Source organism: Halyomorpha halys, unplaced genomic scaffold (genome assembly GCF_000696795.3).
Source record: "Halyomorpha halys isolate HHAL.00 unplaced genomic scaffold, Hhal_1.1 Scaffold29.1, whole genome shotgun sequence".
Taxonomy (NCBI): Eukaryota; Metazoa; Arthropoda; class Insecta; order Hemiptera; family Pentatomidae; genus Halyomorpha; species Halyomorpha halys.
In genome coordinates, this window is record NW_027115892.1 from 2,664,563 (window position 1) to 2,688,418 (window position 23,856).

The following is a 23,856-nucleotide window of genomic DNA, read 5'->3' on the forward strand; positions in this document are numbered from 1 at the left end:
TACTTTTTCAGGTTAGTGATTATGAGGACATCTGGGGTCCTGAATCCCTGACTACCTTTAAGCCTAGGTCATCACCGTTTAGTCCTCCTGAGGAGCAGCGGAGGGTACCAGACATCCTCGACAGGGTACCACCATGCCCCGCTCCCAGGCCTAGTCTCATTGCCCCTCATCCATCACCAATTTCTCCCACCGAACCAAAGACTCCCACTGAACAGGTTAGTATCACTTTCTGTTATGTTTTATTTAAAATTATTTCTTAGTTTTTCACTTTCAAAGTTAAATACCACAATAAATTTAGTACATTAATCCATTTTTTTTTTATTAACTCCAAAATACAATATTGAAAATGTTTTGAAACAATTAATATTCAGATTGGTTGTATTCAGTTCTTTATTTGATTTTCTGCTATTAACATATTGGAAACATTACATGTACATACATTTTTTTTATAAGTATCCGTCAGATATTGTAGTCCTATTTCAGCAACCATATCCCTTATGTTGTTGAGTTAAAATTCTCTGTAATCTTCAGAGATCATTCAATTTTCTCTTTGTTAATAGATTATTAAGTAAGTACTTTCATTTTGCTATATCCTTCCTAAAATTGCATGTTTTCCCTTCTAAAAATCCATCGATAAATTCTTAGAAAAACTAAATTGATGCAAGTTATTCTTAGATTTTGTCCCCAATTTCTTGCTTTGTGGAGGCTTTAAATCCTGTCAAAACATCAAGTAGCAACTGAGTAGTAGGACAAAATATTCCTCTTGGTATTTTAAAAGATTTCCACTAATTTGTTTTCATGAAGATTTAGTAGGCCATGTGATAGGATAATCTCACTATTGTGTTTTCTATTTCACAACAGTTTCTCAATCCTTATAAGCTTTGTGAATAATAGGTTGGCTTCAGATTGTTTTATTCCAACTTATTGATACTTCCTCTTGACAAAGGAGTAAAATTTAATATTGTCTGATCTATTTTAATTCCATTTTATTGAAAATATATTAGCCATAAAATTAAAAATTGGTTGAGCTATTCACTCACAAAAACATTACATAGACTGTTGACAGCTTTAAAAAAGAAAATCTGACAGATATTGTCTATATGTGAGACGGGAATAAGGGGCAAGAAATCCACAGATCTGACCTACATAAGCCCACGTATTTGGCTTATCTAAAATTTCTATTCGTGTATGTCCTAGTTCCATGGAGAATAGTTGTATATTTTTCAAGTTATTTGAAAAACTTATCATAGTTACAAAATACAATTCACCATATATTTGCTAATAGAGTTTTTTTATATATATTTTTTTATTTTTAGTTAATTTTATTAGCTATTAATTTTATTACATATAATGTATATTTTTAAATTATCCACAAATAAAATTATTTTTCATCATTACTTTTTTTTTTTTTTGGCTTTTTCGTGAGGATGTTATTCTTAAAAGATAAGAGTTAGTAGTCTCTATTAGTTTATAATAGTATCATGAATTTTTCCTAGAGTAATTCATCAAAAGCTTCCTGATACTCAATTTTTACTAGAACTCTGAACTTGGCTAAAATTACAGGCACCGACTAACAACAAACAATCATCCCCTTTCTACTGCGAACCAGCAGATGCAATTAAAAATGCAGCTTTAGAGGTTGCAAGGAGACGCAACCGAGGTCTTCACCGTAACAACAGGCACTCAGATCCAGCAGCCCTCCTGCAGTGGCCAGCCATTGCGACGGGGGGTCTCCTTGAGAGAATAGACTCAAAGGTAAATATATTTTAGTACTGTTTAAAATTTTTTGATCATTCATCACTATCAATTGGGTGGTAATAGACAGGCATGATATCAATCTGCTATTCATTATCATTCTAGCTGACGTTTCCACTCAAACAAGTGGGCCATCTTTCATTAATTGCTGACTTAACTTCGTAGAGAACCTCAGCAAATGCACTTGTCCTGAAAATAACTCTATGTTTGGGTCAAAATTTCAGCTTTTGTAATAAAAAAAAAATTGAATGTAATATAATGACAACCTATTATCCTGAAAAAATATTATAACCTCTAGCAGTCAATTATTTATTATCCATAAACATTAATTAATTGCACCACAGTGTTGTAATTTTGAAACTAATGTATTATATGTTACAAAGCAATGAATCAGTATTACGAATAAATCAAACACTGAATAACTCTGAAATTCAATTCAATTAATCAAACAAGAAATTCAAATTTATTGAAAAGTGAAATTAATTTTATTAAATAGTTTGATTAACAAAATTCTAAGCTGAGATAGGTTCCTATATTTTTCATTTAATTTATTAACTTTTGTTCCAAACTAAAGCAATTTATAATTTTATGTACACATCCCATAAAGATTAATTTTTCTCTTCTCCTTTTTTTGTTGTAGTTTATTACATTTTCCCTTTAAATGATTAAAAATAACTTACATTGAACTTTTTTTCCAATTGAATTAAAATAAAATCAATTAGTTGTATAAAAGTATTAAATTTATTTTTTCAATGTATTTTAAAAGAAATTTCTTCAGAATTTATTTTATATCTGTTGGTGTATCAGTAAAAGAAACTAAATAAAATATATTTTATATTCAATATCAAGATACTTAATATTTAAAAGTTTTGATCTGTCAATTAAATTGTTAATGTGAAATCCATTTGTTATGTAACATTCTGTTTACTATTATTATCTCTAGTAATCTCTTATAAACATTTACACAACATTTATTTATGTTCTATTTGCTAAGCTTTAAATAATTAATAGGATTCCTGGAGAATAGATATCCTTATTAGTTTTAAATAGTAAATAGAAGCTTTGTTGTCTTTGGAAAGTTTTTATGGTTTAAAAAATGAACACTTTTTGATTTTGGACTAATGGAACAAAATACTGATATTTAATCACAATATGAGATAAATATTTATAATAAAATATGACATGTTTCTGTTATTGATGTTCATTAATTTAATCAAACTAACACTTTCAAGTCATAAATATTTAGTTCAAATATGGAAAGAGGATCTGATATTTTTTTTTTTATTAATGTTTAGAATTGTTTTTCTCATTAATTCATTTAATATGAACTATAAACGTTTTAATTTCATTTTCAGGAGGAACTCTCATTTTCTGGTCTTTCCTCATCGGTTGATAACCTCATTGGACCAAGGAAGCTCGGTAGGCGGATAGGTCTGATAGAGAGGGGCAAGGGTAAACCCAAGATAGCCAAGAGGCCTCAAGGTAAAAACTTTAGTGATACTTCTTGGGCTGTTGACTCTAGCTGGGAGTTCATAGGTTCGTTTGATTTCTAATTTAACAAACCAAAACCTGTTAGAATTAAGGGAAAAAATAAGAAAAATTTTTTATTATCATTGGAATAAAATTTTGTGCAGGTAATGAAGAAGAACAGGATACAGAACAAGAAGAATGCCCTGAAGAAAATTTCATGACCGAGAGGAGGTTTCCATCTCTTGAACAACAGGAGAGTGAACCAAGCCCAGTTCAAAAGGGCATAACCATTCAAGAACTCATTGCTGAAAGGTTAGGAAATTTCAATTTATTTGCTGTATTTTTATGTTATTATTCATTCAGCATTAATAATAACATAAAAATCAATCATATAATAAAACATCATTACATTCAATATGTTACTAATATTCAATTAGTAATTTTTTTCTCTGATTAAAGAAGGAAAAGGAAAAGTTTCATGATTTTTTTACAAATTTTTTAAAAAAAATTACAAATTTAACAAAGATTAAGTTAATGAAAAGAATTAAATACAATAATAATTACTATCTAATTTAATAGATAAGTAAGACTGATGTATATATGTGTGTTAAAAGTTTCATCAAATATGATAAGGGCCATTCTCCAATTCCAAACTTATTTCAGTTATATAGAACTATTTAAAAATGATAAACTATCTGAATGAGAATGATTTTTTTTTGTGTGTTGGTATCCTTATTTAAGCCAACATTTCCTTCTCCTTTTGAAGTTCCAATAATTTATGACTATGTAATTATAAAGTATTGACTTAGATTGTCAATTGTACCATTTTCTTTTGCTGTAAATCTAAAAAAAAAAAAAAATGACTGTTATATTGTTCAGCATCCTTTTAATTTTTGGTATAAAACATAATTTGAATTTTAAGTTGAACATACCAATCACTACAAAAGATGATTTACAAATGGTTAATTTTCTATCAATATTCATTATTAAGACAATAGAAAAAGGTAACCTTCTTATTTGAGCTAGAAATAAAATGTTCCGCATAGCGTTTTGCATTTTAAACTGACCCAAAGTTGTACTGATTACCAACTTGGCCAATATTATTAAACCATGATTATATTTTATGGTTCTCAAAGTCATCAAAAGTGGACTCCCTAGGAACAGACATTTTTTTTTTTATTATTTGATATAAAGAATGCTATGCTAGTGTGTGCATTTACGTACTTCAAGGAGTTGTCAAATAGAATTTCCTGAAGGTAATAAAATAAAAAAACTGGAAACGATTGAGTTTAATTTTCAAATATGTTTGGTTCCTAAATAGTATCAAATTTGGAGATAACCAAATGGAAATGGATCCATGACATAATGTCTTGTCATATATTATATATGTTAATACAACAATAATATATTATCGTTTTTGACACCTTTCATTGCCGAAAGGTTTAGAAATTTCCATTGATTTACATTATTTTTACATAGGTATATTAAATCTTGAAGTGGTTTTCAATTAATTTTTTTTTTAATGATTAAAGAAGAAATATTTTTCTATTTAAATTTGTTTCTTATTAATTTATGGAAAGAATTACATATAACAGGAATTATTGTCTAATTGAATAAAAAATAAGAAGTGATTTATGTATGTTTTGTAGTTAAATATTGCATCAAATATGGGAACAGAATATTAATAATTAACTAAATTAAATTAAACACCTAAATTTTTAAAATAATTATCAAAATTAATTTTTATTTTTATTGAAAATTAAAAAAGAAAATTGTCTGCTAAAAGATTAGGAATTCTTAAAAAAAGAATTCTCCATATTCTTTCCTTTCAGTTGAAAGCTGCTCCCATTTTAAATATATACAATAACTTAGGGTTCTGGGAATAGAAGAACCTTGACTAGCAATTAACCCTTGTCTCCTCTGGCAATGATAACATTCCTTCTTTTGACACCTTTCTGTGAAAGATTGTGTGAGGTCTGGCATTAAATTATATTCCTGTTTACATTTGTAGCTATGACATTAATAATTATGTGAATAATTTGAGTTCTGATAGACGAAACTATTTTCAGTATTGACAACATGATAAGGTAATACATAGATAATTAATTTATTTTTATATAAATGAATATTTTCCTTGAATAAGATTTACTTTCAATTTATTTCTATGTATTCTATTGCAGTGATCAGATTTAAATCATTAACAAAATATTTTTATGCCCTTCCTAATATCAACTATTGCTACTTATTTTATGGATTCAACGAAGCCATTTAAATTTTACTGCTGGTTTTTAATTTTTTTTTTTTAAAATGTATGTAATTTTTAAATACAAAAAAAATTTGTTGATTGATTGATAGTTTATTGGTTTTCGGGTTATAATTAAAGTTTTATATTGAGGCATGTTCGGGAGTGTGGTTAAAAAAGAACAAAATATAGTTATAAACTAATTTTTGTTCCTTCTTGACCGCACCCCTGACCATCTCCTTCATATTGATTCACTGTCAATCAATTATATATATAATTGAAATTTTTGTAATTTATTAGAAGGAGGTTTTATATTAGCTAATTTTGTTTGAATTTAGTTGATGCTAGATCTAATTTGCAGATATCACAATTAATACACAGAAAATATTTTGTAATGAAAATTCATGTTTCCAAAAAAAAAATGTTTTTTTTGTTTAGATGTCCGGAGCTAAGGCTCCCAACAGACTTTTCAGTCAGGGGTGATGCAGGTAAATCTGACTCGTCTGGAAATAGTGGTTCCCGGGTTTCGGCATACGATAATGTAACCAATGGTGCATCAACACAGTCACATCTTAGTGATGATGACACTCAGGTAAAGTTAAATTTTTTTAAAAAGTTTTAGTTAATAAAATAAATTAAATGTACCCTACTTTTACTATTTGTTTTCTTCAGACAATATTTTCCGAGCCATGGGATAGCTCAAGGTGGGAAACGCTTCTGGAGAGAGGAGACGATTGGGGTCGGGGAGAAGAGAGAATATCAATTGTGAGGAACAAAAGCTTTAAGGAGCGCCTTGATCCTCTATTATGTAAGTAAATGCAAAACGTTCTTTTTATGTAATGATGTATCTAAAATATGCATTAAAGTAACAATGTTTATCATGGTGTCACTGATAAGTTGTTTGCTTTAGGGGTAACGTATTTATGACTTTACTTGTGTAGGTTTTTGTAATTCTTATTATGAAGTAAACTTCTTTGTTCTCCATCTTTATAGTGTCATTACATTGTTCTTCAAGTGATTTATTTTTGCTTAAACAAAATTTCATATTATATTATCTTATTGCATTAAATGAATTAGAAAGCATTTCAAATACATCATTTTTAACAAGCAAAATCAAATTTTTAAAAATCTTAAATCTACTGGTAAGGTATTATTTGAAAAACAAACCACTGAATTTATCATGAAGGTTTATTCATTTTTTAAATTTAAATTTAATTTTAAAAAATTTAATTTTCTTAAATTATGTATTGTAAAATAATGAGGTTGATTAACCAAAGCCATTAAATGATAATACATTTATTATTTAATCTTTGCCACAATAGACAATAATGGCATCTTTAAAGGCTTTTTAGTGCATTACATATTATTTCCAACTTATTTAAGACACTACATTTTAAATAGTATGAACTATTTTAAAATGATCTTTCAGTAAAGAAAAAATATATTTAATTTTATGACTCCTTAAATTAATATAAGAACTTACTGGAATTTTCATGAACTTTCTTTGAATATAATCTTATTCAGAAATTATCTTTTTCATTTCCTGTTTTCCATATTTGATAGGATGTTTTAAAAAAGACTGTCAACCATTAGGTTATTTATTCATACAATCCTGTGAAATATCTAGATTTTGTTTTTATGATTGTCTTCATTGACTATTTATGTCCCACATTAGCTTCATCATTAGTTAATTTATCATCAAATTATTTAAGTGTTTATGGACTACGTTAAAAGGCTTTCATTAGTGCTATTGCTGAATAAATAGTTATAATAGATCACATTTTTTTTTTTTCAGTTATCTTAACTATTAACGGACGTGTCAAGCTGATAATGCATGTTCTATTATCATAACAAACCGCTGGAACTGATGATTTCTTACTGTGATAAAGACATTACACAATGAAATTCTTTAAAGCAAAGAGATTTAGGTTCTTCAGGACTTTAATGTCAGTCAATCTGTCATATTCCAATTTATTATTCCCTTTTTAAAATTTGACATAAAACTTAAAGCAAATTACTTCAACAAATCACTTTTACCTTGGAAAACCTACCATACCCATAAACTCCCATTTTGAACAAATGAACAGTTCCGAGTGGTTCACTTGAAACTGTCAACAAAGGGTAGAAAATACAAAGGTTCTAAAGGTGATTTGAAACAACCCTTCTGCAGAATCTGGTTTGTTCAGGATCAATTTTATTTTAAAGGCTATTAAACTTCTTGTAGTCTGTTTGTACACAGCTATATTTTTGGAGATTTGACAGAACCCTTTATCAGATTTCTAAATCAATAATTAAGTAAACTGAGAGAAAAAGTCTTCTTGTTAAAAGGAACTGGTAAACTCATTCAATGTTCATGTTTAAAGTTTAAGTCTGTACCTTTTTCAAGGAGTGGATCGAGACTAGTAGGTGCCCTAAGCAGTAAAGCATTTGGCCCCCTCTTCCCCTCCAAAAAGAAAGTTTCTTGAAAATTATTATTAAGTTATTAGCGAACCTGAAAATTAATGAAATAATCAATACAATCAATCATGTTTTTGATTGCTACAATGAAATTTGTTTTAACTTGAAAGTACTAGTCCTCCATGACAAAAATACCAATGGATCACAAAGACTTTTTCATCAGCTCAGAAAATAAATTTCTATTAAAATGAATTAGTTTCTGTTTTTTTTAGCTCCATTACATATTAGTATTCTGTATTTCTTGTTTTTTAAATTATTTTTGTTCAAATCTTGAACTTGAAAAAATTTCAGGACATCTTCATAATTTATTTTCTAAAATATATATATAATGATTACATGTTTTTTCCTTTTATTTTCACCAAGTACCAGGTTGAGAAAGTTAAATCTTTTTTTTTTTTTAATAGCTTCTAGATTAAAATCTGTTTTATATTTTCCTTGCTATCAAATTCAAGCCTAGTTACTTTACCTATCTTTCCCATCTGATTAAGTGTTATTATCATCGTACTAAAGACGTAATAGAGATAAAGCATGTAATCATTATTGCATTTTGATAAATGCACCGCAATAAATCATAGATAACGAAAAAGAAAGAATTAGAAAAAAAAATAGCAAATTGCAAGGTCAATGGCTTTATATGAGCCTTTTGTGCACTCTCCTCAGTGCAGTAGGTTCCACACCTGAAGGCAGTTGCTTTATTGCAGAATTTTCCAATCGATCATTTACCATGTTGTACCAGCACTTTCTTGTTTTTGTTCTTATTTTGTAAACCGGAAATATAGACTAGTTACCTCAAAACTATCAAAGCTTCGGGTATTCCGACTCTAAAACCTGAAAAAGCTGCCGAATGTTAACTAATATATTTTTTCTTACGTTCCCGAACCTCTAATTTCCCCCCTCCAACAACAGCTGTACCTTCCCCTATACGTCACGTGGAGTCCTGGTAGTGAAAGTCCAGTATCTCTTTAGCCTATCTTTTTATTCTGTATCACTATGACTCAGAGTTCATGTTTGACCAGTGATAGCGACGGAACATAACTACGCAGCTCCAGTAGACTTTTGTCAATCGATAAGACATTGCCAGAGTCTTTATCTCTTCTTATGTAACTTATAACATTGATATGTTTTATCGGTTATCACCTGCGTTTTTCTGAATGGGTTTGTTTCTTGTTATAGGAATTTCCTAGTTGAAAAATTCCGAATCCTTTGTCACTAATTAAAATTATTTTAATTCTTCGTTTTAATTTGTAAACTGACAATACGCACAACAGTTTGAATGAAAATCTGATCATTTTAAATCGAAATTCTGCTAGCTAAATCAAAAAATTTAACTGAAGACGGTGTCTATTTCTACTCGCGGCTACTGTTTCATTTAGTCATCTTTGGCACACGAACTATTCGGAACGTGGGCATCGGAAGCAGAAACCCTATAGAACAAAAATGAAGCAATAAAATCAGCACACCCGAACAAGAGATAATATAATTTTTTTTTAAGGTTTGGAATAGTGATTCCAAAATATTTCATATTTCTCCATATTCTTAAGTGAATGAAATACCAGCGTACAAAACTTCTTCGTTCGAAGCCATTTTGAAACGAAAGAGCGTATGATTATGCTGAGCTGAGTTTCGAGGATCATCCTGTCATTTTGACCCCAATTTTCTAATTATCATTGTAATACAATACAATAATAAGCTGTTATACAATGTTTTAGGTTTTGTAATAGCAGTATTTATAGTTTATATGATCTTTTATCATATATAAGAATTTCTTAAAGAAGGAATTGCGCCTTAAGTTCGGCAGCTATCTGATTAGATTGGGAGAAAAACGGATCTAATATCCAATCCAATTAGTGACAAGCTTAATTGTAATTTTTTTCAATCACCCCTCTTTTATACCTCATGGCCAGATGATTTAAAATACTTTTTGTTTTAATCTTATATGTGATGTGAAAATACGGTTTGGTTGTGGTTGAACTTTCAAATGTAAAGCTTATTGGCAGTTATCCAGGGTCAACTCCATTTTCCTTAAAGTTTACAAATCATTGATCATTCTAACTTTTATCGTTATTAAAAATTATTGTTGAGACATGCACCTGTTTCTAAGCGCATCCAGCGCATCATTTTTCACACTAATATATATATACATATATGTAAATGCTAAAAAACTGTGTGATTGATTAATATATTAACATATTTATATGAGTGATTAACATTCACATAAATACGAAACGATTTAAATTTTAGCGCAAACAATAATGAATTATTTAAAAAACAAAATGAACTATGTTGGCTTTCTGCTGAAATATTAAATTATATTAGTTTTTATTACCCAAATTATTCTTTTTTCACGTTTTTTTAATACATATAAATATCGCCATCGAAAAATAAAATTAAAGGGTCTCTTACAACTTTTCAATTAGTTTTTGGAATTTATACCTAAATCGATTCAGTCGAAAAATTACTTGAAAAGTTGTAATTTTCCTTATAAAGAGAGAACCTTTAATTATAAATTTAGTAAAGCTATTGGAAATTTACTTAGCACCACTGTGAAGTAAGTCATCTATATAAGTTACGTATGTATGGCATATACATCAAAGTTAAACGAATTTTGAAATTTGAGGCATTTTTCATCTGTAATAAATAGCAGGTCTAATGATAATTTTAAGGACCACAAAAGTACTTTAAAACCTCTTCAGTCACAGCAATTTTTTTGTTTTTAAAATAACCTGCAGATTATAAATGCAGAAAAATTCTAGATTCACTCAAAATTTACTTTAGAAAAAAAAAGTAGTTAGGTGATTTTTGAATTAAGGTCACCCCAATAGATTATTAAAATAATGTTTAGAAAATATTCACAAGCTTTCCTAACTCCACTGTCATATATTCATATATCATATATAGATAGAGATTATATACTTTATCAGGGAGGAGATAGCTCATTTGTAAGGTAATGGACTACTAACTCCAAGGGCCACGGTTCGAATCCATCTGTGGCAGATAGCTAATTCTGGCGGTGGAGCATGATTCTGACCAAATCAATTTCCTTGCACAACACACTTCCTTACAAAGTACTGCACCTCTGACCCTTCATGGGTTATAGATATACAGATGTATTATTTTTTTTTAAATATATTTTATAAACTGATAAAAAATTTTTTTTAGAACGTAGTTGCAGAAAAAAGATATTTATTTTGTCTTTGAGAGTATTATTATTCGATATTTTTAGCTACTAGGAAAATATTATTTGTTTGTTCTTTAGTAGCAGTATTGTTTAATATTTTTTGCTTTCGGGAAATCATTATTTCTTTGGTATTTACGTGGATTGTTATATGGTGTTTCTTCTTTCAGGGAAAAAAAGTATTTGTTTGATCTTTACGAGCATTTTTATTCCATGTTTCTAGCTGCCGGGAAATTATTATTTTGTCTTCACTAGCATTATTATTCGGTGTTTCTAGATGCCAGGAAATTATTATTTGTTTGTTTTTCACCAGCATTATTATTTGTTGTACCAGAAGCATGGAAATAATTATTTGTTTGGTCTGTCCACCATTATTATTCGATGTTTCTACTACAGGGAAAATATTATTTGTTTGATCTTACATTATTTCCACAATGTTTCTGATTTTTTTATTTGAAAATGTAAGTAATATTCCATCATGACGAATTTAAGTGTTCTTTAGCACTAATTATTTTAAGTATGTTTGTCATTGTTAATGGAACTCTTTATATAAATAAGTGCTTGAATAATTCTATTATCTTAATTCTTTTTTTATTTTTACCCTTCAAAAAATATTTCGGAATAACATGTAACTTTTAGTTGTTAACATTTTTAGTTAATAACTAGTTGTTAGTTAACATTGGATTGTTACTAATTACAATAATTCAATATTTGTTAGTACAGCAGAGTTATATTATTAAGTGTAAACAAATTAATTAATTATTTATATCCTGTAACCTTTGTATTTCCCTTATAGAATATGATGTTTTAGATTTTTTTCCATGCAAATATGGTTGAATATTTATATGTGTTTGTTCAAAGAAATTACGTAAGTTCTTTTTCAATTACCTAGGATCACTGATCAACATTCATATTAATTTGATTAATTTTTTTCCTCCTCCATTTTAATGAAATATTTAAATGTTAAAAAACACTCAATGCTGTATCAGTAATAAAGACTGAACTACCATTAGAAAGTTTTTAGCAAACATGTAAAATTAAATTAACCTTCCTCTCTTAGTCCTGTCGTCCACTGCGACCGGAAAGATGCGAAATCAATTCCTCTGAATTTGCACAAAAACGCACGAACCATCCAAACACATCACCTGGCTGAAGGCCGTATTGTTCGTCAGTTTTTGTCCGAACAGGTGTGAAGTGCGAATAGATCCCGTTTTGCTGGGATTTAGTTTCGAACAAGTGCGAAAAAGAAAGTGACAAGTGGACTGTGGAAAAGTAATTTAGAAGAAACGTCAAGAGTGTATCGAAATTTGTACTTTTTCATTTGCAAATAAAAAAAGTGGTGGTTATCGTCAGTTTGGAGATCATCCTGCAAACGAGAAAATTCACTGAACTGGTTTCATTTTCCTTTAATGCGATTCACCATTCATTCATTTTCCGTCTTCGTCTGTGCCTTTTACGTCGATGAATTAAAGGTGATAATTCCAAAACGAAAATTTCTTCATCAGAAAACCGTTCTGAAAAGCCATCTCGTCTACTAAGAATTCCGACGACTACCGTGGCAATGGACGATGGGCATTCGCACGAATTCGTTGCTTCGCAATTCACAGCTTTCCGCTCCCAATGGAGGAGAGGCCTTAAGATGTCTACTAATTTCTAAATACTTTCATGTTTCCTTTTATTTGAAATAATTCCCCGAAAGTGAAAAAAAAAATATTTCTATGCAGGTCCATAAACATAAATAAATCATCTTTGTCAAAAAAAAAATAAAGCATCTTTGTCGTATTTTTAAACTATCACAAAGGATCACCTTTTTTTTTTTTAGATATATATTTTATTGAACTTCATTATTTATGCTACATTGAGATAATACGATTTCCAAATCTTTAGAATTTGTAAAATACGTATAATGAATTTTATTAATTTTTCTCATAAAAGTTGTACTAATTTTTTACTAACCACTACTGGTTATTTTTAGGAATTATTGGAAAAGGAAGGCCAATAGTTAACAGGTCCCATTGAGTGCGAAGTTAATTACGGGATAATGGATATGATATCTATTTTTAGTTGATATTTAATCGACTGATAAATCGATTAGTCATATGATAAAGTGTCTTAATAATTCGATGGCTTGGTTTAGTAGAACCCTTTACAATTTATTTGGTGGTATTTTCAAAGCACGCCTATACCTTGATTTAGTTTTCATTATGTTTTAATTATGCTTTATGCTTATAATTTTTTCTTCTGTTTTTTATCTTTCAATGTTCCTTTAGTAATGAGGAGAAGGACGGGTGGGGGGTTATTGGCGGGGGTCTAATGACGTTTAACATTAGCAGGTCTCGTGGCCATCTTCTTTTCAAGCTCCTCGGAGGATTGTTAGGAATGGAAGAGGAGGCAAGGTTAGAAACTTGTGGTTTGGGTGGAGTTTGTAATGGAAGGAATGATTTCTGGTTCGGGCTAAATCAGTTACATATAGAACATTAAGGTCTTTATGTATGATTTTATATATGATAAAGTAAGGAGCATTGAGGATTTTACGAAGGATTTTGGGTTGCATTGATTGGATACGAAAGAAATTCGAAGGTTTAGTGGAGCCCAAAGCTCAACTCCGTATGTCCAGATTGACCTTATTACAGTCATGTAGATCAGTCTTTTGTAATGAATTGGAAGTTTAGACCGTTTTTCCAATAAGTGCTGTAATAGTCGAAATCGACATGCAGTTTTCTGTCTTTTCAGTCGTGTGTGAGGATTCCAGGTTAGTCGTTTGTCCAGATGTAGTCCAAGGTAGTGGATCTGTTCGACAGGGGTAAGATCAACATTATTTAAGGGGACTGTAGGGCAGTCGGTATGTTTACGACGAAGGGTAAAGGTGATTTAATGGGATTTATTTTAACACTATTCTTCGAGGGCTGTGATATGGAATTGGAGAGTTTGGGATGCAATCAAAGGATTATTATTAACAGCAAGCACACATGTGTCATCAACATATGTGGTGAGGATGGTGTTAGGATTTGTTGGGATGTCAGCTGTATAGACGGTGTAGAGGATAGGACCGAGGTTATTACCTTGAGGAAAACCAAAAAGTAGTTTAAATTGAAAAAAAAGAAGTATGAAACCCTCCACATCCGTTCTCCGTGGTTGCCTTACTTTCCCTACCTTTCAAACACTTTATTTAATTGTTACGCTAGTATGTTGGTCGATATACGAAATGTCACAATCTCAGAAGAGCATTACACAAAAAATATTAGAAGGCAAACCCGCCCCGCTAAAACCTCTTTTTAGAGATGGTCCTGTATCACTTTTGAAATATTCGCTTAAAATGGGAAGAGGAGATCTAAGATAGTTAAATCGTGCAATATTTAAAATGTTCCTAAAATTAGAAAACGGTGTGAATTGTTTTTATGTATCGTTGGGTTAAAGGTGAAAGTAATGTTATATTTAATAATAATTGATTATTTGAAAATTTTGTCAGTTTAGGAATTAGATAGTAAAAAACCTCTTGTTTGCACAAATTTCACTTGTTCATTTTTCAATATACATTGTAATCTTGTGTCTGATATTGTAATAATTTTACTATTAAATATCTGATGAACAATTCAAATTTATATTAATATTTTTGTTCTCTTGTCATCACTTAATTTATCCTATCATCAGGTGTCGTTTGAGAGAGATAATTGAAAAAAGAACACGTAATGTTGATGGTTTTCAAAGCAATCTCGATGGTACTCGAGCTGTATTTGAATCAAGACTTTCTTAGTACAGATTGAGAAACTGTGAACGGTATTGGATGAGGAATTTATTTGTTCAGGAACAAAAGAATCTGTATGGTAGTCTTCACATTTAGTTATTTCTTATTTACAACACCTAATAATGCACCAGAGGTTTTAGAAGAATAGTGATAGGCTATTTATTTGGTTAATATGGAGTAGAGATTTAAACTTGTTATTGAGGATGTTCGCCATTAAAAAAAAAACACGTTTTGAACTCTTCTAATTGATGTTGCATGCACATACATGTTCTAACAAGTTGAATTGGTCTGATAATAAAAATTAATTTTCTTCGTTACTCATAATTATGATTATTTAATAAGTTCAAAGTACAATTTTAGAAATGTCACTCACTTAAGTCGGAAACGGCTTTTAATGTTTAAATTTGACGAAATATTGATCAGACAAATAACTGTCAGAAAAACGAAACGTATGTCGGGAAGTCACTGATTTTGTTTCTGAGTATATATCTATCAATAAAATTAACGTAGATTTATTCTATCAACCAAAATGTGAAACAAAGGAAAAAAAAAAACTTCATCCATTTCGGGAACAAAATATACCTGATTTCATTTGATATTTAGATATAATCAAACTGACACTATTTATTTTGTTTATTATACCGCCAACCTTTTTTCATTTCGACAATTTCCGATAGCTAAACTTTATTACTCAAATTATGCATTGCTTGGAGTTATTTTTTACTCCCTCGAAATCCTAATTTTTCAGGTTTAAATGCTGATGAAATTTCACCTTTAAACGTCTATAATTTTATCATTCTATTATTCCTTGTTGAAATTAATAGTCCATAAAAAATACTGAATTTCTGTTTCGACAATAAAATACTAATCATCTCGGTGAATTTTGTCAACATTTTGGTACATTAAAAAAATATTTAAATAACATTTGGAGCTTATGGTTTTTCCTGTAAATTTCCATTACAGTGCAGCTTTTTGTTATTTGAACATTTAATTGGGTGGGGCAGTGAAGTCGCTCATTATTGCTTTTTTTTATTTAATTAAAGCTATAATTAAGTGATATATTATGTTCACTTTTATCAAGTAATGTATAATTAAAGCCACACCCCCTTGATAATCAAGTATTTCAAGTTTTATTAAGATGCGACAGTTTTCGATCTTTAAAAAAAAAAAGTTAATAAATATATACTGTATACTGTACTGTATACTAGTTATTTATATTTTTTTCTTTTCTTTTATTTTATCCTTCCACTCCCTTCTGTTCTTGTTCTCGTTGAGGAAACATGACGAATTTTGTCTAGTTTCTAATCGTAAGGATAGCTTAATTTTTATATAATATTATAAATTAGAATTAATTAATGGTTTAAAATTCAGTTGAATAATTCAATATTTTTTTCTTTGTTTACCGAATTAACAATGATTAATATTTAAATTAATGATAAAACTTTTCGCATGTTGTTTAAGCATTATCTATCATTTGTTCTTGATGGAATTAAAAAATAAAATAAAAACGTTAATCGTTAATCCATTTATTATTTGCTCGGGAAAACCTATGTAAATTGTATTTAATTCTGGTTTAAGAAACAACTCTTGTAAAATCAATAATTTTATAAGTAATGACTACTTTTTCTCAAATGTATCAAAGTTCGAAAATAAAATTACTTCTAAAAAATTCTTTTTGTTTTATTTTATGAGCTAATAATTAATTGTTCTCAACAATAATTAAATAGAACCCCCCAAACATTAATATCGTAATTTATAACAACAATATATATAAACAAAAAAATTTTGATTTTTGGGAGCAATGGCATGCACAAACCCGCGCATTATCCCACTGCTGCGGCTCCCCGTATGCCAGAAATGGCAAGGTAGGGGAAAATCTCTCTGGTTTGTGTAGACGTGTCTTCATAGACTGTTAACGTGAGATGTGTTGCAGTTTGTATTCGCATATGTGACATTGTGTGTTTCATGCATTCGGAATTAATGTTTAACCATCCATAATTAATTAATTAAAACATAATTATTTTCATTTTTAATATGGTTTTGCAATGGTTTCCACTCCTAATGAAATTCTGATACATGGTTCTACAATCTTTAGACTTTAACATTTAATAAACAAAGTCATGACGGAAGAGTGTGTTTCTGTCAGAAACTGAGATATCTCTGTTTGCCCTTAGTGTAGTGGTCGTGCAGTTTCATTGGAATTTCGATTGATAGGGTTTTATTTGGTTTACTACGAGGGCCATTCCAATAGCGTTGTATTAGTCGCTTTATTGGTTTTTATTGAAGATGGAATATAGTAATAATTAATATTTAAAGAATTGTTACATAATAATAATAATTATATACCTTAAATACAGCATGTATAGTAGTTCTGCAATATAGCAAATCATAGGGGGACCTTTTTCAATAATGAATTGCTGGTAATATTTGCTTAAAATATCGCAATCAAATATCTGCTATATCGATACTTAGATTCAATATTATTTCCTTGATATTATTGGCATTTATCGAATTCTTTTATGATGTCAAAAATAATAATAATAATAAGTACTGAGGTGTGTGATTATTTTTTGGGGACCAAATTACATACGAAATATCTATATTCTGAAACTATAGGTTTCAAAATATTGATATCGAAAAATTGAATATCTGGGAGAAAATATAGATATTTCGTTAATATCGATATAGTTATCCCATTCCTACTGGATGGACAGCACCACTGTGAAGTAAGCCAACGATTTCCTGTCATTATTTCATATCCTATCCTCCTTCAATAGGTACAATTAATTCCTATCTGTTTGTAAAATGGTTTGTGAACTCTTTCTGGTAATTTCATTCATTTTTTAGTCAATAAGGGATTATGATAGGGTTAAACCAATTAAAGGGTTCGGTAATTGTAAAAAGTAAAACCAAAATATTAAAATTTAAAAAAAATCGTTTAGTGTGCTTATTGTTGTGTATGCTAGTAATAATGTATTAGTTTTTATAATAAGAATTATAAAGCAATTTTTCATTAATATTCATTGTATTTTCTAATAAAATTTACTTATGAATATGCTCGTAAAAAAAACAATTTTTTTTTTCACATTACTATTAGCATAAATCCATTCTAAACTTTTAGTGAAATGATACAGCATTCCTTTTTTCATATAATAGTTTTTAACGAATATAAAACGATATATGTCATTGCTGGATATCCTCTTGTAAAACTAGATCAAGTGGTTCTTAAGTGCTCAGTATTGCCAATTATTAATAGTTTAAGAAAAGTCCTTCTATATCTGTCGTCTAAATATAATTAACAGATATGAGTATTTTATATGTTCTTTTGTTATTTAATTAAACTGAAAACAATAAATGACTTGTTTTTCACGTTAATATTGTTTTGAAAATATGAACAGAAGGTGATTATTTTTAAAAAAATATTTTTTGTTCCTTCTGACCGGCACTCATGGTTTTATGTTGTTATTGAAGTAAATTGAGTAACTATTGATTGTTGTAAAATTATAATATATCAGGACTTATAGAATCCAAAATAGTTAAGATAGTTTTTTTTCGTAAATGATTTTATTATTTATTTTTCAAAATAAATTGTTACATATTTGAAAAAAATATATATTCGTGTGCATTTAATCTCTACATAATTAAAACCACGTCCTTCAAATTATATCTCTTCATAAAATTAAAATAAAAAATCGTTCGAAACCTTGAAGAAATGCTACGAAGTTCAAAACAGGTTGATAATTTTGTTTTTATCATTTTCTACAATTTTAAATGATGTGACATTGTCACAAGAATATTTCCTTTCTTTTTTTTTTTTTTAATTTGATCAATATTTTCTCATTTAAAATATAAATTCGTTTTTTTTATGGAGTTGTAAATATACAGTTTAGAAATATACATCAGGAATATGCCTTGTTGATCTTCATCTAAAAAATATTCTTACTTAATAACAATATTTATTATTGCTATTTATCGAGTAATTCTCTTTTTGTATTTACATTATGTCATTTGGTCGTTTATTATTGAAATACTTAATACTGTTGATGTCCAGTATTTGTCAATACCGCACTATTATAAACGAATGTATAATTCTAAGACGTTAGATATGAAAGTTTCGTTTGAAAGTCTTCAGCCTTACATCGACATCTTACTCATGGATAACTGCGAGTGCTACTCAACTATGGCAAAGATAAAGGCATCGTTTATCAAGGTATATTCCATTCACCTCTTCCAATCTACACTTTCTTCGTCGAAAACTGTTTGATTCATTTTTCTTTTATTGTAGTTGTGTGAAGGGATTCATTACAGAGGTGTCGGTGAGTATTTCGATTACATGTACAAAATAAAATAATTATTCCTTAAAAGCATGTACTCATATGGTAAAATGTTTAGTTTTTCTTTTGTTTCTAGTGTTTTTAAATTATCTAAAACTATATTTGATTCTTTTTTTTAGGACCCCTTAAGTCCAAAAAAGTAATTTTAAGTAGTGTGTATGCTAGTTCTATCCAATTTCTTTGTTGTGAAATTTAATTTTTTTTGTTACTACATTAATTTCTGTTTATCCAGCCTTTAATTATTATTTTTGAAAATAAATAAAAATTCGATAATGATAAACACTCCGCACAAAATAGACCCATTTAGAATTTATGATTTGGTTATTTTGATTTGATATCTGTTTGATTTTATGGGCAAAACATACTTCCTGTTATGGTTCTTGATAAGTTTTAGTCAATTTCATAATTAATTTAATCTCGGTATAGATTTAGCTCAAGAAATAAATTAATTTTGAACTAATTTACTCCTAAACCAAACCCGAAATTGGCAATGCTATACTTAGTTTATCTGAAGTCCTATTTCAATAATTTATTAAAAAATACTTATTTTCAGCAATAAATGTTTTAAAAGTTTTCTGCTATTTTAACCCATAAGTTTTAAAGTTTAAAAAACTTTTAAAAAAATCTTTTTGTTATTGGATCTTTGAGCAACGCCAATGAAGTAGATACTGTAGTGCCATTTCCTTGTTTTGGATGATATTCAGTATAGATTATTTATTAATGAATTCATACATAAAAACATATAACGATCTTAAAATGCTTTAAAAATTAAAAAAACTTGAAAGTATATAGACAATGTTACATGAAGTTAGCTTTCTAAATGTGGTTTCTTGATATTATATATTTTTTAATTACGTTGTTTGACCTTAAGAGATTATATTTGACTTCTTTGTGCTCTCCTGGAATGTTTTCGAAATATCGACTTGCATACTGTATTTTTTTAAAGTATTATTTTGAAATTAATTATTCGTTTGCCGAGATTCCTGGTGAGAGTTATTACCCAGAAGAATCAAGCAGGGTCGCCCTGCTGTATTCCTTTGAAAAAAAATACCGAAATGATATATTTAAGTATCTGATAAATGGTGGTTGGTTTAAAAAAGGTAACAAACCTTATCGGACTTGAAGCCGCACGGGTTATAAAATTTCCCAACCGCATTGGTTCTCTAGTTATTTGTGTTTATAATATACAGGACTGGTTCATGGCTTCAATGAAACAGAAATAGTTATCTGCTCAGCTGGAAACGAACCTGGGTCCTTTGAGTTAGTTGTACAGTGCCTTACCACTGAGCTACCCGCTCGTTTATACTATATATAATTGTTATTAATCCTTGGATAATGAAAATTACGTAAATAATTTTTTTTTTTTGTGGAATAATAAACTGAATCTCCGATTTCCATCTTTTATTCACATTTTAGGTTGATTCTCAAATACCGGACAGGTTTTAAGTTCCACTTGAATACAATTGTTGTCTAAAGTCACTACTCATTCATGATGGTTTAATTATATTTCTACTTGTCATGATAATGAGGTTCGGTATTCTGAAATTTTATGACAACCGTGAAGTTTTAAATGCGACGTTTCATTCTCATTCCTTTCACAAAATCCGCCCAGAGAAGAAAAATAATAGTGTCCTTTTGTTTATTTTTTCCCCTTAATTATAAATTTATTATGGTGCGGTGTGTGCATCATACAACTTTCACTTAGCATTCTACTTAGAATTGAAATTATTCTGAACTTATATTTGTATAGTAGTCATGAGGCAATAATTTTCGATACCAATTTTCCAGATGAGCTTTTGAACTGACAATTCTTGCTATAAAATTTCAATATTTCCTTTGCAAAAGTCTGCCAGAAATATAGAAAATACTAATTTCTAATAAAATTTACATTCTGCATTGTTGAATGAAAATTTGTTACTGAACAAATTACGAAGGATTTTATTGAGTTATCCTGTAAACGTAAAGGCTTAGATGTAGGGTTGACGAAATTATAAAACTATAGATAACTATGGTGACGAAATAATTTATCAGAATGAACCCAATGCGCGCATATGCTCGCACTGTCTAAACTCATTCTGGTACAGACTTTTGTTTACACATTTTTCGTTATTCTTTATAAGACTTTCCCTATAAAATTTATTTTTTCTAAAAGTTTTGGCATTCGAACTATATATGATACGTCTATCTTACTAAGTATATTTCGGGAAATGTGTGTCCAACCTGGAACAAATATTTTTCCTCCTATCTCCTTACATTAATTTTCAAATCATTTCAAAGTTTATATTTATCTGTTTTTTTCTTTGTGCTAACAATATGAGAGAGTAGATTATTTCAACAAACAAAATTAAAGGTTTCTTTCTAAGACCTTCTTACGAAACTCTACTTCTAAAAATTCTCATTTAAGCCTTGTCAGACTACTTCAATGAGGACAACATCTGATAGTAATGATCAACTAATTTTACATTGATAAACCGAGTTTAATAAAAACCGTTAGCGCCGGTTTTTGGGAAATTGAAAAAAATATGAAAAATCGATTCTCTTGCGTAGAACTTTCTGGTCAGTTTATGTAATCGAAAATGTTACTGTCATGTCTGTGGTATAAACGCGTATATAATTTCAGTTTTGTATGTCAACGTTTTTGAGCTAGGCTGAACGCACAGACACATACTCTAAGAGACCACTCATTGTAAGGCCGAAAAACTGAACGCTAAAGAAATTTGAGCCATGATAAATATGTTGTTGAGAATAATTTTAAATTGCAATATAATATGAGTTTTGGGGTTACTGCTCGAATTTACACATTTTTGAGTTTTAATTCGATTTTTTTTTCTATTTACAGGTTTGTCTTTTATTCCTGAAAAGATAATGTGAGGAAACTAACAATTAATCTTTTGTTTAACAATTCAGGATTCTTTTTGGCTTGTTATGTATAATTTTTATAAATTAAACTCTCCATAAATAATAACTATTTAAGAAATATTATCTAGGCATTTAATTTTATTCAATCGGCTAACACGAGTGGATTTTGAGGTTTACACGCCTATTATATGGCCATGGCCAAGGGTAGCAATTAAATATTAGCTTAGTTGTTTCTTTGAAATTAGTTTAGATATTTTAATTTTATATATTCACTGTCACAATGACTAACGATATTTAAATTAATTAATTTATTTAATAACTGTTCCTCTCAATAAATAGTAGTTAATAATTTTGTATTAAAGTTTAGTGAGGATTTGTTTTCTATTTGACGGAGGTCATTATACTTGAAGGTGCAGTTAAAATTATTAGAGAATGAAATAAAATGAGTGATTTATATTGAGGAGAAATAATTGTAATTGAGGAGATTTCCCACTTACTCACGTTACTTAGTAACTTTGACGTAATATAATGAACGATGTTGGCTTCCTCCAGAAGTTCCCCAAATCTAGTTCTAACTTTCCTCATTAATTTCCAGTTTGTGGAGTTGTAAATAGTCTGAACCGATTCAAAGGGTGGCCATGGTTAAACCCTTCATTATCTTTATCTATAATTTTCTCTGTTTCTTTTTAGGTATTGTTAAGTTTCTTCCGAAGTTTTTCTATAAGGGTGGTATTTTTCGAACTTAACATGATAAAATTTAAGTCAAAAGCAAAGTTTTTTTACTTCAATCACTCTTGCAATTATAGACTTTGTTTGTTCTTCAGCAGCAAGTGTACATTGCATTGTTATGTGATACAGAATACGGTTTTACTTTTTTTGTATAAAATCAGGTAGGCTGTTTAGTTTTTATTTTCTATTGCAGTTTTTTCGATTCTAAAGTTTGGAGATTCATTATAGAGACCAAGTCGATATTTAAACCTATAATCATTTCTTTTGCACCTACAACTCAGGAAGGGTTCGGGGTTCAGTACTTTGTTAGGGAGTATTGTGTCTTGAACAGCAGTTGTGCAAGAAAGTTATTTGTCCATGATCGCGTTCTACTGCCATGTTTTTCCCAAATTAAGGGTACTCCATTATAAAGACTGGGTATGCCCCAGGAGGACTTCTGAACCCACAGGTTTGTCTCACAGCCACAGTATTTAGCAACAGAATAAAGGACTACGTGCTACAGCGTTAATAACACAGCGCCTTACTCACTGAGTTATGCCGCTTTCTCCAACACAATTTATTTTAAATTAGATATCTTTTTTTTGTGTTTTTTAATCGATTTCTTATTTATCTATCAAAATACATTAAATGTAATTTGCACTGGGAAAACAGAAAGAAATGGCATTATATAACAAAAATAAAATAAAATAATTGTACGGTTTTTTTTTTTCTCTTTCGATTGTTAGATTTTTTCATTAGTCTGATTATGTTCATTTGTCTATCCTTTTGTTTGTATATATTTTAAGAGTTTATAGTATTAATTTAAGAGTATTTAATTATCATTGTAAGGTGATAAATAAGTGTCCATAACATTTGAGCAATAAATAAATTTAAAATTATGAAGAAGATGGTCTAAGGTAGGGTCAAAGGAAACAAAAATAGTTAACAACTATTTATTTGGCGACGTTTTGCCCCACTTTGTAGAGCTTCATCTGGGCTGTTCGTGATGAACAGCCTCAACTTATTTTGTTTCTTTTGACCGCACGCCTAACCATTTTCTTCATAATTTGAAATAATACGGTCAATTATTTGTATATATAATTTTATAATA

General features: G+C 29.1%; 1 protein-coding gene across 17 annotated transcripts in view; it reads left to right on the forward strand.

Moving 5' to 3' along the window:
* The window catches only part of spri (sprint), a 759,753-nt gene that overhangs the window by 701,167 nt on the left and 34,730 nt on the right, over window positions 1-23,856 (forward strand). For 16 of the 17 annotated variants that reach the window (XM_067052866.1, XM_067052867.1, XM_067052872.1 and 13 more), the window contains 6 exons: window positions 12-215; window positions 1,564-1,755; window positions 3,111-3,291; window positions 3,390-3,537; window positions 5,906-6,059; window positions 6,140-6,275. In XM_067052866.1, coding sequence (XP_066908967.1) covers window positions 12-215; window positions 1,564-1,755; window positions 3,111-3,291; window positions 3,390-3,537; window positions 5,906-6,059; window positions 6,140-6,275 — 1,015 coding nt within the window. The remainder of the gene's footprint in view (window positions 1-11; window positions 216-1,563; window positions 1,756-3,110; window positions 3,292-3,389; window positions 3,538-5,905; window positions 6,060-6,139; window positions 6,276-23,856) is intronic. The other variant, XM_014426223.2, reaches the window with a different exon arrangement.